Raw genomic sequence first — 15,003 nt, 5'->3', positions numbered from 1 at the left:
TCGACGTGGTGGACGACGCCTCAGCACCGAAATCCCAGCAGGCTTGGAAGCAGCAGACGAGGGTGCGGGGACTGCAGCCAAAGCAGGCCCGAGTGCAGCTGGCGAGGATGATGCGGGTGCTGCAGCCGCAGGAGTCGTCGGAGGCGGCCTGGGAGCCGCAGGAGTCGTCGGAGGCGGCCTGGGAGCCGCAGGAGTCGTCGGAGGCGGCCTGGGAGCCGCAGGAGTCGTCGGAGGCGGCCTGGGAGCCGCAGGAGTCGTCGGAGGCGGCCTGGGAGCCGCAGGAGTCGTCGGAGGCGGCCTGGGAGCCGCAGGAGTCGTCGGAGGCGGCCTGGGAGCCGCAGGAGTCGTGACTGGTGTGAGCTCCAGCCTCATCGTCGGCGCCGGTGTGGGCTCCAGCTTCTTCGTCGGCAGTGCTTGGCGGCGTGGAGCTGGTACCGGCGCTTGTCGAGGAGCTGGCACTGGAGTGGGCTCCAGCCCTGTCGACACAGGTGAAGGTTCCAGCCCCGTCGTCGACGCTGGTGTGGGCTCCAGCCCCGTCGTCGACGCTGGTGTGGGCTCCAGCCCCGTCGTCGGCGGTGCTTGGCGGCGCGGAGCTGGTACCGGCGCTTGGCGGCGTGGAGCTGGTACCGGCGCTTGGCGGCGTGGAGCTGGTACTGGAGTAGGCTCCAGCTCTGGAGCTGGTACTGGAGTGGGCTCCAGGCTAAAGTCTGTAACTGGTATGAGAACCAGTTCTGGGTCGGAGGCTGGTGTGAGAACCAGGTGGGAGTCTAGTGCTGGCTTGAGAACCAGGCTAGAAACATTTTCTGGTGTGAAAACCAGGCGAGAGTCTAATTCTGGCTTGAAAACCAGGCGAGAGTCATGTGCTGGTGTGAGAACCAGACTGGGAGCAGTGCAGAACACCGGTGGTGGAGGACGTGCTGGAGGTAATGACCTCGCGAGTCCGAACACCGGTGGAGGAGGTCTACAAGGCCGTTGAGACTTGGCCGGGGGAAAAACAGGTGGAGGAGGTCTACAAGGCCGTTGAGATTTGGCCGGGGGAAAATCAGGTAGAGGAGGTCTACAAGGCCGTTGAGACTTGGCCGGGGGAAAAACAGGTGGAGGAGGTCTACAAGGCCGTTGAGACTTGGCCAGGGGAAAAACAGGTGGAGGAGGTCTACAAGGCCGTTGAGATTTGGCCGGGGGAAAAACAGGTGGAGGAGGTCTACATGGTGGCTGTGGTTTAGAGGGTAGTATCTGTGCTACCTCCGTAGCACAGCTATAGGTCATAGCCCCTTCCTCCAGACGGGGATCCCAGACCCGTTCCCTATGGTCAGGGACTGACCTTAAGGGAGGGTGGTGGGAGGCTTGGAGGCGGGCCGACTCCTCCCCTTTAATTTGTCCAGAATTTCCTTTAGAAAAGGGAGGAAACACCTTGGACTTGGCCGGAGAATGAGGTTTTAAAGGAGGTGTAGGAGAAAAACTAGGTGACTGAGGTTGACTAGAATAATAAGAAAAAATATCCTGATAATTCTGTATCTTGTCATGAATGTTATTGATATTCAAAAAAGGTTGGGAATGAGAATTACTGTCCACAATATAAAAATCTTCTGAAAAAATGTCATCAACAGAGGCCGGTGTTGCGTCACCGGTGGGCGTTCCCCAATTGACGTCATCGCTTGTGTCAGAAAAAGTGTCATGGCAGCTTAAGGAATGATTTGAAAAAAAACAAGCAGGATTACCGGTAATGACGGGTGAATCCTGGACGGGGTGAAAATTGCTGTGTCCATGGGGAGGAATAAGTGGTGCTGGAACATTACTGCCGTGCGGGGGACCTCTCCACTGGACCCCCCGCCTCTTCGGGGCAGCGCGAACGGCTTCGGAGGGGACTTCAGGCCCACAGTCAAGTCTTTCCTGCTCCCAAGCCACGAGCTCCAACCACAAACCCAAGTCGAAGGGTTCCTCCCGTGGTTTCGACGCGGAAAAACATTTTGATGCTCGGATCCTACTGTGACGCTTGTGTGGCATTGTAATGCCGGATTGGTTCTTCCGGGGATGCGTCGAAGCGATGAACACAACAAGGTAAGTTATAAATGGATTTATTAAATAATAAAAGGCTAGGAACAAAAACACTGCTGTAAAGAGAAGGCAAACCAAAAACAGAAAAACAATTCCTCAGCATGTGAGCTGGAATAAACAAATGGCTTAGCGTAAAAGCTAGCGAGAATATACATACAAAGATGCAGGTCGAGAGTCGTCACTGTTGCGCGTGGGCAAATTAGGATCCGAGGAAGACTGAACAGAAAAGGCTGGCTTATAAAGGAGGGTGATTAGCTGAAGCAGGTGTGCGGTACGAGTGTAGCAGGTGAACTAATGAGTAACCAGAGTGATGGGCAAAACAGGAAATAAACGGGTCAGACTGAGAATGAAACAAAAATGGAAATAACAAACATGTGAAGATCTGAGCAGCAGATCGCAACAGATTCTATAGATGGGGAAACTTTTAAGGAACTGGAAGACACATCTGGGTGTGACTTCTGAACCAAGGAAATGCTTAGCCAAGGAAATGCTGTTGACCCTCTGTGGAGTTCACCTTTGTTATCTAATGCAGATTTCTCGAGAAAATAGCCCATGTTTTAATCGAGCCCTGGCCAAAAAAAAGACAGGGAGCGAAAAAAGACATCTAAAAATCTATATTATATCATCTTCACATTTGAAAAACGCATGCATATCTAATAACATAATAAGTACAGGGTATCAATGGGTGTGTGTGTGTGTATATTTTACCCCCAGAATATTGACATTAATGTGGCACTGTGAGTTTGTTCTTACAGGAACTGTGTGTGCTTTGTTCCCCTTTTTGTGTGTCCCACCTCTTAGATGAGAAGATCAGTTCAGATTTTGGTTAACAGAGTAAAAAACTAAGGTTTTGCATGGCCAATGTCTTCTATAAATGCATACGTGTCCCACTTATGGTCGGTTTTCTGCACGTCATCTTCATCACTAAAGGAAACATCGCTGACATTTTCAAGCATATTTCTTTGTCTCTTTTTCTTTAGTCCTCAACTTCTACAGGTATCAGCAAATCGAATTTAATGTTTTTGAGAGCCAATTTTTAATGCCACTTGAAAAAAAATGTAATGCCACTGTTATGTACTGTTTATGTTTGTAGTCAAAAACCTACAATTGTCTACAGACACATGACACATATGATTGCCAGCATTTCATAATGATGATGTTGAATAGTTTAACAGTTTACATGAACTATCTATCAATCAATCAATCAATCAATCAATGTTCACTTATATAGCCCTAAATCACAAACGTCTCAAAGGGCTGCACAAGCCACACCGACATCATCTGCTCAGATCCCACATAAGGGCAATGAAAAACTCAACCCAATGGGATGAAATTGAGAAACCCATTATGTTAAATCCACTATGGACTAGATTCTCACACTACTATAGTAGATCCACTATGGACTGGACTCTCACACTATTATGTTAGATCCACTTTGGACTGGACTCTCACTTTATTATGTTGGATCCACTATGGACTGGACTCTCACTCTACTATGTTTAATCCACTATGGACTGGATTCTCACTTTATTATGTTAGATCAACTATGGACTGGACTCTCACTCCATTATGTTAGATCCACTATGGACTGGACTCTCACACTATTATGTTAGATCCACTATGGACTGGACTCTCACTCTATTATGTTAGATTCACTATGGATTGGACTCTCACACTATTATGTTAGATCCACTATGGACTAGACTCTCACACTATTATGTTAGATCCACTATGGACTGGACTCTCACACTATTATGTTAGATCCACTATGGACTGGACTCTCACACTATTATGTTAGATCCACTATGGACTGGACTCTCACACTATTATGTTAGATCCACTATGGACTGGACTCTCACACTATTATGTTAGATCCACTATGGACTGGACTCTCACACTATTATGTTAGATCCACTATGGACTGGACTCACACTATTATGTTGGATCCACTATGGACTGGACTCTCACTCTATTATGTTAGATCCACTATGGACTAGACTCTCACACTCTTATGTTAGATCCACTATGGACTGGACTCTCACTCTATTATGTTAGATCCACTATGGACTGGACTCTCACTCTATTATATTAGATCCACTATGGACTGGACTCACACACTATTATGTTAGATCCACCATGGACTGTACTCTCACTCTATTATGTTAGATCCACTATGGACTGGACTCTCACACTATTATGTTAGATCCACTATGGACTGGACTCTCACACTATTATAATAGATCCACTATGGACTGGACTCTCACTCTATTATGTTAGATCCACAATGGACTGGACTTTCACACTATTATGTTAGATCCACTTTGGACTGGACTCTCACTCTATTATGTTAGATCCACTATGGACTGGACTCTCACTCTATTATAATAGATCCACTATGGACTGGACTCTCACTCTATTATGTTAGATCCACAATGGACTGGATTCTCACTCTATTATAATAGATCCACTATGGACTGGACTCTCACTCTATTATGTTAGATCCACAATGGACTGGACTTTCACACTATTATGTTAGATCCACTTTGGACTGGACTCTCACTTTATTATGTTAGATCCACTATGGACTGGATTCTCACTCTATTATAATAGATCCACTATGGACTGGACTCTCACTCTATTATGTTAGATCCACAATGGACTGGACTTTCACACTATTATGTTGGATCCACTTTGGACTGGACTCTCACTCTATTATGTTAGATCCACTATGGACTGGACTCTCACACTATTATGTTAGATCCACTATGGACTGGACTCTCACTCTATTATGTTTAATCCACTATGGACTGGACTCTCACACTATTATGTTAGATCCACTATGGACTAGACTCTCACACTATTATGTTAGATCCACTATGGACTGGACTCTCACTCTATTATGTTAGATCCACTATGGACTGGACTCTCACTCTATTATATTAGATCCACTATGGACTGGACTCACACACTATTATGTTGGATCCACTATGGACTGGACTCTCACACTATTATGTTAGATCCACTATGGACTGGACTCTCACTCTATTATGTTTAATCCACTATGGACTGGACTCTCACACTATTATGTTAGATCCACTATGGACTGGACTCTCACACTATTATGTTAGATCCACTATGGACTGGACTCTCACTCTATTATGTTTAATCCACTATGGACTGGACTCTCACACTATTATGTTAGATCCACTATGGACTGGATTCTCACTTTATTATGTTAGATCCACTATGGACTGGATTCTCACTCTATTATAATAGATCCAGTATGGACTGGACTCTCACACTATTATGTTATATCCAATATGGACTGGACTCTCACTCTATTATGTTAGATCCACAATGGACTGGACTTTCACTCTATTATGTTGGATCCACTATGGACTGGACTCTCACACTATTATGTTAGATCCACTTTGGACTGGACTCTCACACTATTATGTTAGATCCACTATGGACTGGACTCTCACACTATTATGTTAGATCCACTATGGACTGGACTCTCACTCCATTATGTTAGATCCACTATGGACTGGACTCACACACTATTATGTTAGATCCACCATGGACTGGACTCTCACTCTATTATGTTAGATCCACTATGGACTGGACTCTCACACTATTATGTTAGATCCACTATGGACTGGACTCTCACACTATTATGTTAGATCCACTATGGACTGGACTCTCACACTATTATGTTAGATCCACTATGGACTGGACTCACACTATTATGTTGGATCCACTATGGACTGGACTCTCACATTATTATGTTAGATCCACTATGGACTGGACTCTCACACTATTATGTTAGATCCACTTTGGACTGGACTCTCACTTTATTATGTTGGATCCACTATGGACTGGACTCTCACTCTACTATGTTTAATCCACTATGGACTGGATTCTCACTTTATTATGTTAGATCCACTATGGACTGGACTCTCACTCCATTATGTTAGATCCACTATGGACTGGACTCTCACTCTATTATGTTAGATTCACTATGGACTGGACTCTCACTCCATTATGTTAGATCCACTATGGACTGGACTCTCACTCCATTATGTTAGATCCACTATGGACTGGACTCTCACTCCATTATGTTAGATCCACTATGGACTGGATTCTCACTTTATTATGTTAGATCCACTATGGACTGGACTCTCACTCCATTATGTTAGATCCACTGTGGACTGGACTCTCACTCCATTATGTTAGATCCACTATGGACTGGACTCTCACACTATTATGTTAGATCCACTATGGACTGGACTCTCACACTATTATGTTAGATCCACTATGGACTAGACTCTCACACTATTATGTTAGATCCACTATGGACTGGACTCTCACTCTATTATGTTTAATCCACTATGGACTGGACTCTCACACTATTATGTTAGATCCACTATGGACTAGACTCTCACACTATTATGTTAGATCCACTATGGACTGGACTCTCACTCTATTATGTTTAATCCACTATGGACTGGACTCTCACACTATTATGTTAGATCCACTATGGACTGGACTCTCACACTATTATGTTAGATCCACTATGGACTGGACTCTCACACTATTATGTTAGATCCACTTTGGACTGGACTCTCACTTTATTATGTTGGATCCACTATGGACTGGACTCTCACTCTACTATGTTTAATCCACTATGGACTGGATTCTCACTTTATTATGTTAGATCCACTATGGACTGGACTCTCACTCCATTATGTTAGATCCACTATGGACTGGACTCTCACTCTATTATGTTAGATTCACTATGGACTGGACTCTCACTCCATTATGTTAGATCCACTATGGACTGGACTCTCACTCCATTATGTTAGATCCACTATGGACTGGACTCTCACTCCATTATGTTAGATCCACTATGGACTGGACTCTCACTCCATTATGTTAGATCCACTATGGACTGGATTCTCACTTTATTATGTTAGATCCACTATGGACTGGACTCTCACTCCATTATGTTAGATCCACTATGGACTGGACTCTCACTCCATTATGTTAGATCCACTATGGACTGGACTCTCACACTATTATGTTAGATCCACTATGGACTGGACTCTCACACTATTATGTTAGATCCACTATGGACTAGACTCTCACACTATTATGTTAGATCCACTATGGACTGGACTCTCACTCTATTATGTTTAATCCACTATGGACTGGACTCTCACACTATTATGTTAGATCCACTATGGACTGGACTCTCACACTATTATGTTAGATCCACTATGGACTGGACTCTCACTCTATTATGTTTAATCCACTATGGACTGGACTCTCACACTATTATGTTAGATCCACTATGGACTGGACTCTCACTCTATTATGTTTAATCCACTATGGACTGGACTCTCACACTATTATGTTAGATCCACTATGGACTGGATTCTCACTTTATTATGTTAGATCCACTATGGACTGGACTCTCACACTATTATGTTAGATCCACTATGGACTGGATTCTCACTTTATTATGTTAGATCCACTATGGACTGGACTCTCACACTATTATGTTAGATCCACAATGGACTGGACTTTCACACTATTATGTTAGATCCACTATGGACTGGATTCTCACTTTATTATGTTAGATCCACTATGGACTGGACTCTCACACTATTATGTTAGATCCACAATGGACTGGACTCTCACACTATTATGTTGGATCCACTATGGACTGGATTCTCACTTTATTATGTTAGATCCACTATGGACTGGATTCTCACTTTATTATGTTAGATCCACTATGGACTGGACTCTCACACTATTATGTTAGATCCACAATGGACTGGACTCTCACACTATTATGTTGGATCCACTATGGACTGGACTTTCACACTATTATGTTAGATCCACTATGGACTGGACTCTCACTCTATTATGTTTAATCCACTATGGACTGGACTCTCACACTATTATGTTAGATCCACTATGGACTGGATTCTCACTTTATTATGTTAGATCCACTATGGACTGGACTCTCACACTATTATGTTAGATCCACTATGGACTGGATTCTCACTTTATTATGTTGGATCCACTATGGACTGGACTTTCACACTATTATGTTAGATCCACTATGGACTGGACTCTCACACTATTATGTTAGATCCACTATGGACTGGACTTTCACACTATTATGTTAGATCCACTATGGACTGGACTCTCACACTATTATGTTGGATCCACTATGGACTGGACTCTCACACTATTATGTTAGATCCACTTTGGACTGGACTCTCACACTATTATGTTAGGAAGAACTTCCCAAAACAATATTTGATCTCCGTTGCACTAAGTGTGTTCGGTTCTTATGTCTGCAAAAGCTTGCTACTTTCCAGAGTCAAAAATCATGGTGCAAATCATTTGACAAAAGGAGCCCGGTATGATGGAATCAGCGAAGAAGACACATTTTTTTGTAATTTGGATGGACATGGAAACACAAGCAGGTTCTTGATGAGGATTTATTTATCTGTGACGGTCATACATTGAGCAAGATCACGGGACATAGGGCCGATACATTATAATACGATGCAAATCATTCCACAAAAGGATGTATCAAAAAATGTTAATGATCATTTACTAAACTGAAACATTCAACAATGTGACCAGGACTAGATCAGGACTAATTCACACCAGCAGGTTTATGATGATGATTTACTGTCATTTAGCAAGATCACACGGCTCTGCATTAGCGATCAAATCAACGTTACGCAATGAATTCTAAAACCGCGCCCAGTAAGATGTCGATGCATCTTACTTGGCACTCATAACTTTATCAGACTCGGTGGTTTTTACATGCACCGCAGTGTAAGCCACACCATTGTAGTTGCCAGTGGAATTGAAGACCAGCTGGCTGCCGTTCAGGCATGTGATTTTCACTTTGGCCCTGTACTCCAGGTCGATGACTGCTCGTCCCACTGACAACTCCACGCTCACGGTCTTTCCTGCCGGGACCTTCACGTTGATCTCATCAGATTCTGTTATGGTCTCCGTGTGGGTCATTGCGGAGGACTGCTCAGCTCCCACGGTCAGACTAAACCCACCAGACACCTCCACCAGATCTGGGATCCCTGCTGAAACGGTCATGCTGACGGTGGACTCAATCTTCGTGGTGGTGCTCCAGGTGTTAGACTTGGTCACAGATCTGCTGTACGAACATTTCTGCTCCTGAACCGCACTAGTGTCGTTGTGGTAAGACACCGATTTGATGTATTCCTTGTTGACCTGGAGGAAACAACCAGCCCGCCCACACACAGACATAGAAAAACACAAATAGATGCTTGTTGTTACAATAGTACTTAATATCCAGGACAGAAAATATCAACATATATTTAAAGTGATGAAGCAAATTAGATTAAAAAACATACATGTATATATTTTTTATTACTTTAGACCAGGGGTCACCAACCTTTTTGAAACCAGGAGATACTTCTTGGGTACTGATTAATGCCAAGGGCTACCAGTTTGATACACACTTAAATAAATTGCCAGAAATAGCCAATTCGCTCAATTTACCTTTGATAAATAAATCTATATATATATGAAAAAAAATGGGTATTTCTGTCTGTCATTCCGTAGTACATTTTTTCTCCTTTTACGGAAGGTTTTTTTGTAGAGAATAAATGATGAAAAAAAACACGTATTTGAACGGTTTAAAAGAGGCGGAAAAACGAAAAAAATGAAAATACAATTTCGACTCTTTAAAATTCAAAATTCAATCGAAAAAATAAAAAGAGAAAAACTGACTAATTCGAATCTTTTTGAAAAAAATTAAAAACAGAATTTATAGAACATCATTAGTCATTTTTCCTGATTAAGATTCATTTTAGAATTTTGATGACATGTTTTAAATAGGTTAAAATCCAATCTGCACTTTGTTAAAATATATAACAAATTGGACCAAGCTATATTTCTAACAAAGACAAATCATTATTTCTTCTAGATTTTCCAGAACAAAAATGTTAAAAGAAATTCAAAAGACTTTGAAATAAGATTTACATTTGATTCTACAGATTTTATAGGTTTGCCAGAATAATTTTCTTTGAAGAAATATTCCACAAATATTCTTCGTCGAAAAAACAGAAGCTGAAATGAATAATTGAATTTAAATGTATTTATTATTCTTTAAAATAAAAAAAATAAAAAACTTTAACATTGATTTAAAATTGTCAGGAAAGAAGAGGTAGGAATTTAAAAGGTAAAAATGTAAATGTGTTTAAAAATCCTAAAATCATTTTTAAGGTTGTATTTTTTCTCTGAAAGTTATAAGAAGGAAAGTAAAACAATAAATGCAAGACCAAGTCTTTAAAAAATGTTCTTGGATTTTCAAATTCTATTTGAGTTTTGTCTCAGAATTAAAAATGTCAAGCAAAGCGAGGCCAGCTTGCTAGTAAATAAATACAATTTAAAAAAATTGAGGCAGCTCACTGGTAAGTGCTGCTATTTGAGCTATTTTTAGAACAGGCCAGCGGGCGACTCATCTGGTCCTTACGGGCGCGGGCACCACGTTGGTGACCCCTGCTTTAGACAGTGAAACGTCAAATTTGAAATATGACACTATTTCATTGACCTATTGTAATCAAACAAAGACATCACAGTCAACCCAATATCAAACAACAATGTTTATGGGGGACAAGACTCATCAAGTTGTCTTTTATGAAACAATTGGTGGGCCGAAAAGCTTTGGATCACAACAAATTCTTCTTTTTTTCAGTTAATAAGAACCTTGTGACAACTAAAATTCAGATTTTAGGCGTTAAGAAGGAAAAAGTAATTAAGAAATATTGCCTTTATCTTGCCACACTCTGACTCAGGTGTTCCAGTCATAGTACCACTCACCTTGGGTGTGTACAAGGCCAGGCTGGGATAGGTCATGTCGGTTAGCACAGACGACTTGATGGCGCTGATGAAGAGGAACCCCAAGCAGTCGATGTCTGAGCCATAGTTACCCACCAGCCCCAGGCAGACTCCAGACCCCACGTCGATAGAGTATTCGGTCTTCAGGGGCCAGTCGGTCATGTGTGCAAAGAACTCGCGGCCAGAACTCGTCCAGAACCTGATGCCACCCAGACGAGTCCCGGCGCCGTTCCCCCACAGGGACAGCTTGGTGATGCGCTCGCCTAGATTGAACGTGAACTCACTGAAAGTTTCTGCATTCCCAAAGGTCTTCACACGCCCGTCGGTCAGTTCAGCCCGGACGGCTTTGATCTGCCAGCCAGCCACTGCCACTCCAATCTTCTTGAGGGTGGCACCATTTTCTATGCCATCAAACTCAAATCGAGTGCCTCCATTTCCACCAATGAGATGAAGTGTAGTTGCCATGTTCAATGACCTGAAACAGAAACGTTACTGGACTTCCTAAAGACCTGCAGAAGAGTGTGTAAGATGACTTTTCCATATCAGTTGTTCAAAGGCTGGGCTGTAGGTCTCTACTCACCTTTCAACTCACCTTCCTGATACCTCAGAAACACAAACCAAGAAAGCAGTGACAACCGAGGTTCTGTAATGTGGAGGTTCTTCTCTCGATGTGGCTTGCAAGGTAAAGGACTCCCCTTTTTCTAGAAAGAAGAGGGTTAACATGCATTAGAACTCACATCCTGTTGTTGAGGATGAACAAAGCAAGTCAGGATTTACTAAGAAATAAATGAGACGAGTGTAATCATCTGACATCTGGAGTAAGAATTTTTATACACTCTTTGTGAATTTGGAGGACTTGATGCACAAATACAAAACCAAGCCAGGATATATTTGTGGCATCATTTAAGACCAGATGTGCATACTCACAAGTCGAAGACTGGACAGATGGTATCGGACCGATAAGAAGTGCAGGGACTCTGTAGTCAGACTACTGATGAGAGTCCTTGGAACCTCTGGCTTTTATAGGCAATGAGGTTGGAATTGCTAAATCACAGATTCTATAGATGGGGAAACTTTTAAGGAACTGGAAGACACATCTGGGTGTGACTTCTGAACCAAGGAAATGCTTAGCCAAGGAAATGCTGTTGACCCTCTGTGGAGTTCACCTTTGTTATCTAATGCAGATTTCTCGAGAAAATAGCCCATGTTTTAATCGAGCCCTGGCCAAAAAAAAGACAGGGAGCGAAAAAAGACATCTAAAAATCTATATTATATCATCTTCACATTTGAAAAACGCATGCATATCTAATAACATAATAAGTACAGGGTATCAATGGGTGTGTGTGTGTGTATATTTTACCCCCAGAATATTGACATTAATGTGGCACTGTGAGTTTGTTCTTACAGGAACTGTGTGTGCTTTGTTCCCCTTTTTGTGTGTCCCACCTCTTAGATGAGAAGATCAGTTCAGATTTTGGTTAACAGAGTAAAAAACTAAGGTTTTGCATGGCCAATGTCTTCTATAAATGCATACGTGTCCCACTTATGGTCGGTTTTCTGCACGTCATCTTCATCACTAAAGGAAACATCGCTGACATTTTCAAGCATATTTCTTTGTCTCTTTTTTTTTAGTCCTCAACTTCTACAGGTATCAGCAAATCGAATTTAATGTTTTTGAGAGCCAATTTTTAATGCCACTTGAAAAAAATGTAATGCCACTGTTATGTACTGTTTATGTTTGTAGTCAAAAACCTACAATTGTCTACAGACACATGACACATGATTGCCAGCATTTCATAATGATGATGTTGAATAGTTTAACAGTTTACATGAACTATCAATCAATCAATCAATCAATCAATCAATGTTCACTTATATAGCCCTAAATCACAAACGTCTCAAAGGGCTGCACAAGCCACACCGACATCATCTGCTCAGATCCCACATAAGGGCAATGAAAAACTCAACCCAATGGGATGAAATTGAGAAACCCATTATGTTAAATCCACTATGGACTAGATTCTCACACTATTATAGTAGATCCACTATGGACTGGACTCTCACTCTATTATGTTAGATCCACAATGGACTGGACTCTCACACTATTATGTTAGATCCACTATGGACTGGACTCTCACTCTATTATGTTAGATCCACTATGGACTGGACTCTCACATTATTATGTTAGATCCACTATGGACTGGACTCTCACACTATTATGTTAGATCCACTTTGGACTGGACTCTCACTTTATTATGTTGGATCCACTATGGACTGGACTCTCACACTATTATGTTAGATCCACTATGGACTGGACTCTCACACTATTATGTTAGATCCACTATGGACTGGACTCTCACACTATTATGTTAGATCCACTATGGACTGGACTCACACTATTATGTTAGATCCACTATGGACTGGACTCTCACTCTACTATGTTTAATCCACTATGGACTGGATTTTCACTGTATTATGTTAGATCCACTATGGACTGGACTCTCACTCCATTATGTTAGATCCACTATGGACTGGACTCTCACACTATTATGTTAGATCCACTATGGACTGGACTCTCACTCTATTATGTTAGATCCACTATGGATTGGACTCTCACACTATTATGTTAGATCCACTATGGACTAGACTCTCACACTATTATGTTAGATCCACTATGGACTGGACTCTCACACTATTATGTTAGATCCACTATGGACTGGACTCTCACACTATTATGTTAGATCCACTATGGACTGGACTCACACTATTATGTTGGATCCACTATGGACTGGACTCTCACTCTATTATGTTAGATCCACTATGGACTGGACTCTCACATTATTATGTTAGATCCACTATGGACTGGACTCTCACACTATTATGTTAGATCCACTTTGGACTGGACTCTCACTTTATTATGTTGGATCCACTATGGACTGGACTCTCACACTATTATGTTAGATCCACTATGGACTGGACTCTCACACTATTATGTTAGATCCACTATGGACTGGACTCTCACACTATTATGTTAGATCCACTATGGACTGGACTCACACTATTATGTTAGATCCACTATGGACTGGACTCTCACTCTATTATGTTAGATCCACTATGGACTGGACTCTCACATTATTATGTTAGATCCACTATGGACTGGACTCTCACACTATTATGTTAGATCCACTTTGGACGGGACTCTCACTTTATTATGTTGGATCCACTATGGACTGGACTCTCACTCTACTATGTTTAATCCACTATGGACTGGATTCTCACTTTATTATGTTAGATCCACTATGGACTGGACTCTCACACTATTATGTTATATCCACTATGGACTGGACTCTCACACTATTATGTTAGATCCACTATGGACTGGACTCTCACACTATTATGTTAGATCCACTATGGACTGGACTCTCACACTATTATGTTAGATCCACTATGGACTGGACTCTCACACTATTATGTTAGATCCACTATGGACTGGACTCTCACACTATTATGTTAGATCCACTATGGACTGGACTCACACTATTATGTTGGATCCACTATGGACTGGACTCTCACTCTATTATGTTAGATCCACTATGGACTGGACTCTCACATTATTATGTTAGATCCACTATGGACTGGACTCTCACACTATTATGTTAGATCCACTTTGGACTGGACTCTCACTCTATTATGTTGGATCCACTATGGACTGGACTTTCACACTATTATGTTAGATCCACTTTGGACTGGACTCTCACACTATTATGTTGGATCCACTATGGACTGGACTCTCACACTATTATGTTAGATCCACTTTGGACTGGACTCTCACTTTATTATGTTAGGAAGAACTTCCCAAAACAATATTTGATCTCCGTTGCACTAAGTGTGTTCGGTTCTTATGTCTGCAAAAGCTTGCTACTTTCCAGAGTCAAAAATCATGGTGCAAATCATTTGACAAAAGGAGCCCGGTATGATGGAATCAGCGAAGAAGACACATTTTTTTGTAATTTGGATGGACATGGAAACACAAGCAGG

General features: G+C 41.9%; 1 protein-coding gene across 3 annotated transcripts; it reads right to left on the bottom strand.

Moving 5' to 3' along the window:
* Positions 1–8,556: 8,556 nt before the first annotated feature.
* On the bottom strand, positions 8,557–12,009 carry LOC133540370 (aerolysin-like protein). Of its 3 annotated transcripts, none has more exons than XM_061882895.1 (4): positions 11,893–12,009; positions 11,546–11,666; positions 10,948–11,440; positions 8,557–9,333 (listed from the first exon to the last, which is right to left on the bottom strand). In XM_061882895.1, exons 3-4 carry the CDS (start codon positions 11,428–11,430, stop codon positions 8,863–8,865), a joined length of 954 nt encoding a protein of 317 aa, XP_061738879.1. In that variant the 5' UTR covers positions 11,431–11,440; positions 11,546–11,666; positions 11,893–12,009; the 3' UTR covers positions 8,557–8,862. The 3 variants fall into 3 exon arrangements, with proteins under 3 accessions (XP_061738879.1, XP_061738878.1, XP_061738880.1); XM_061882894.1 differs by having other exon boundaries at positions 11,546–11,660; positions 11,893–12,007; XM_061882896.1 differs by having other exon boundaries at positions 11,558–11,660; positions 11,893–11,913.
* Between the last annotated feature and the right edge of the window lie 2,994 nt (positions 12,010–15,003).

The sequence above is a fragment of the Nerophis ophidion genome, linkage group LG22 (genome assembly GCF_033978795.1).
Source record: "Nerophis ophidion isolate RoL-2023_Sa linkage group LG22, RoL_Noph_v1.0, whole genome shotgun sequence".
Taxonomy (NCBI): Eukaryota; Metazoa; Chordata; class Actinopteri; order Syngnathiformes; family Syngnathidae; genus Nerophis; species Nerophis ophidion.
This window is presented reverse-complemented; position numbering and strand designations above follow the sequence as displayed.

Coding starts and splice junctions, on each gene's coding strand:
- LOC133540370 (XM_061882895.1), bottom strand. CDS start 11,430: ATGGCAACTACACTTCATCTCATTGGTGGAAATGGAGGCACTCGATTT. Junction 9,334..10,947: donor TGGCCTTGTACACACCCAAG/GTGAGTGGTACT, acceptor TGTTTCCTCCAG/GTCAACAAGGAATACATCAA.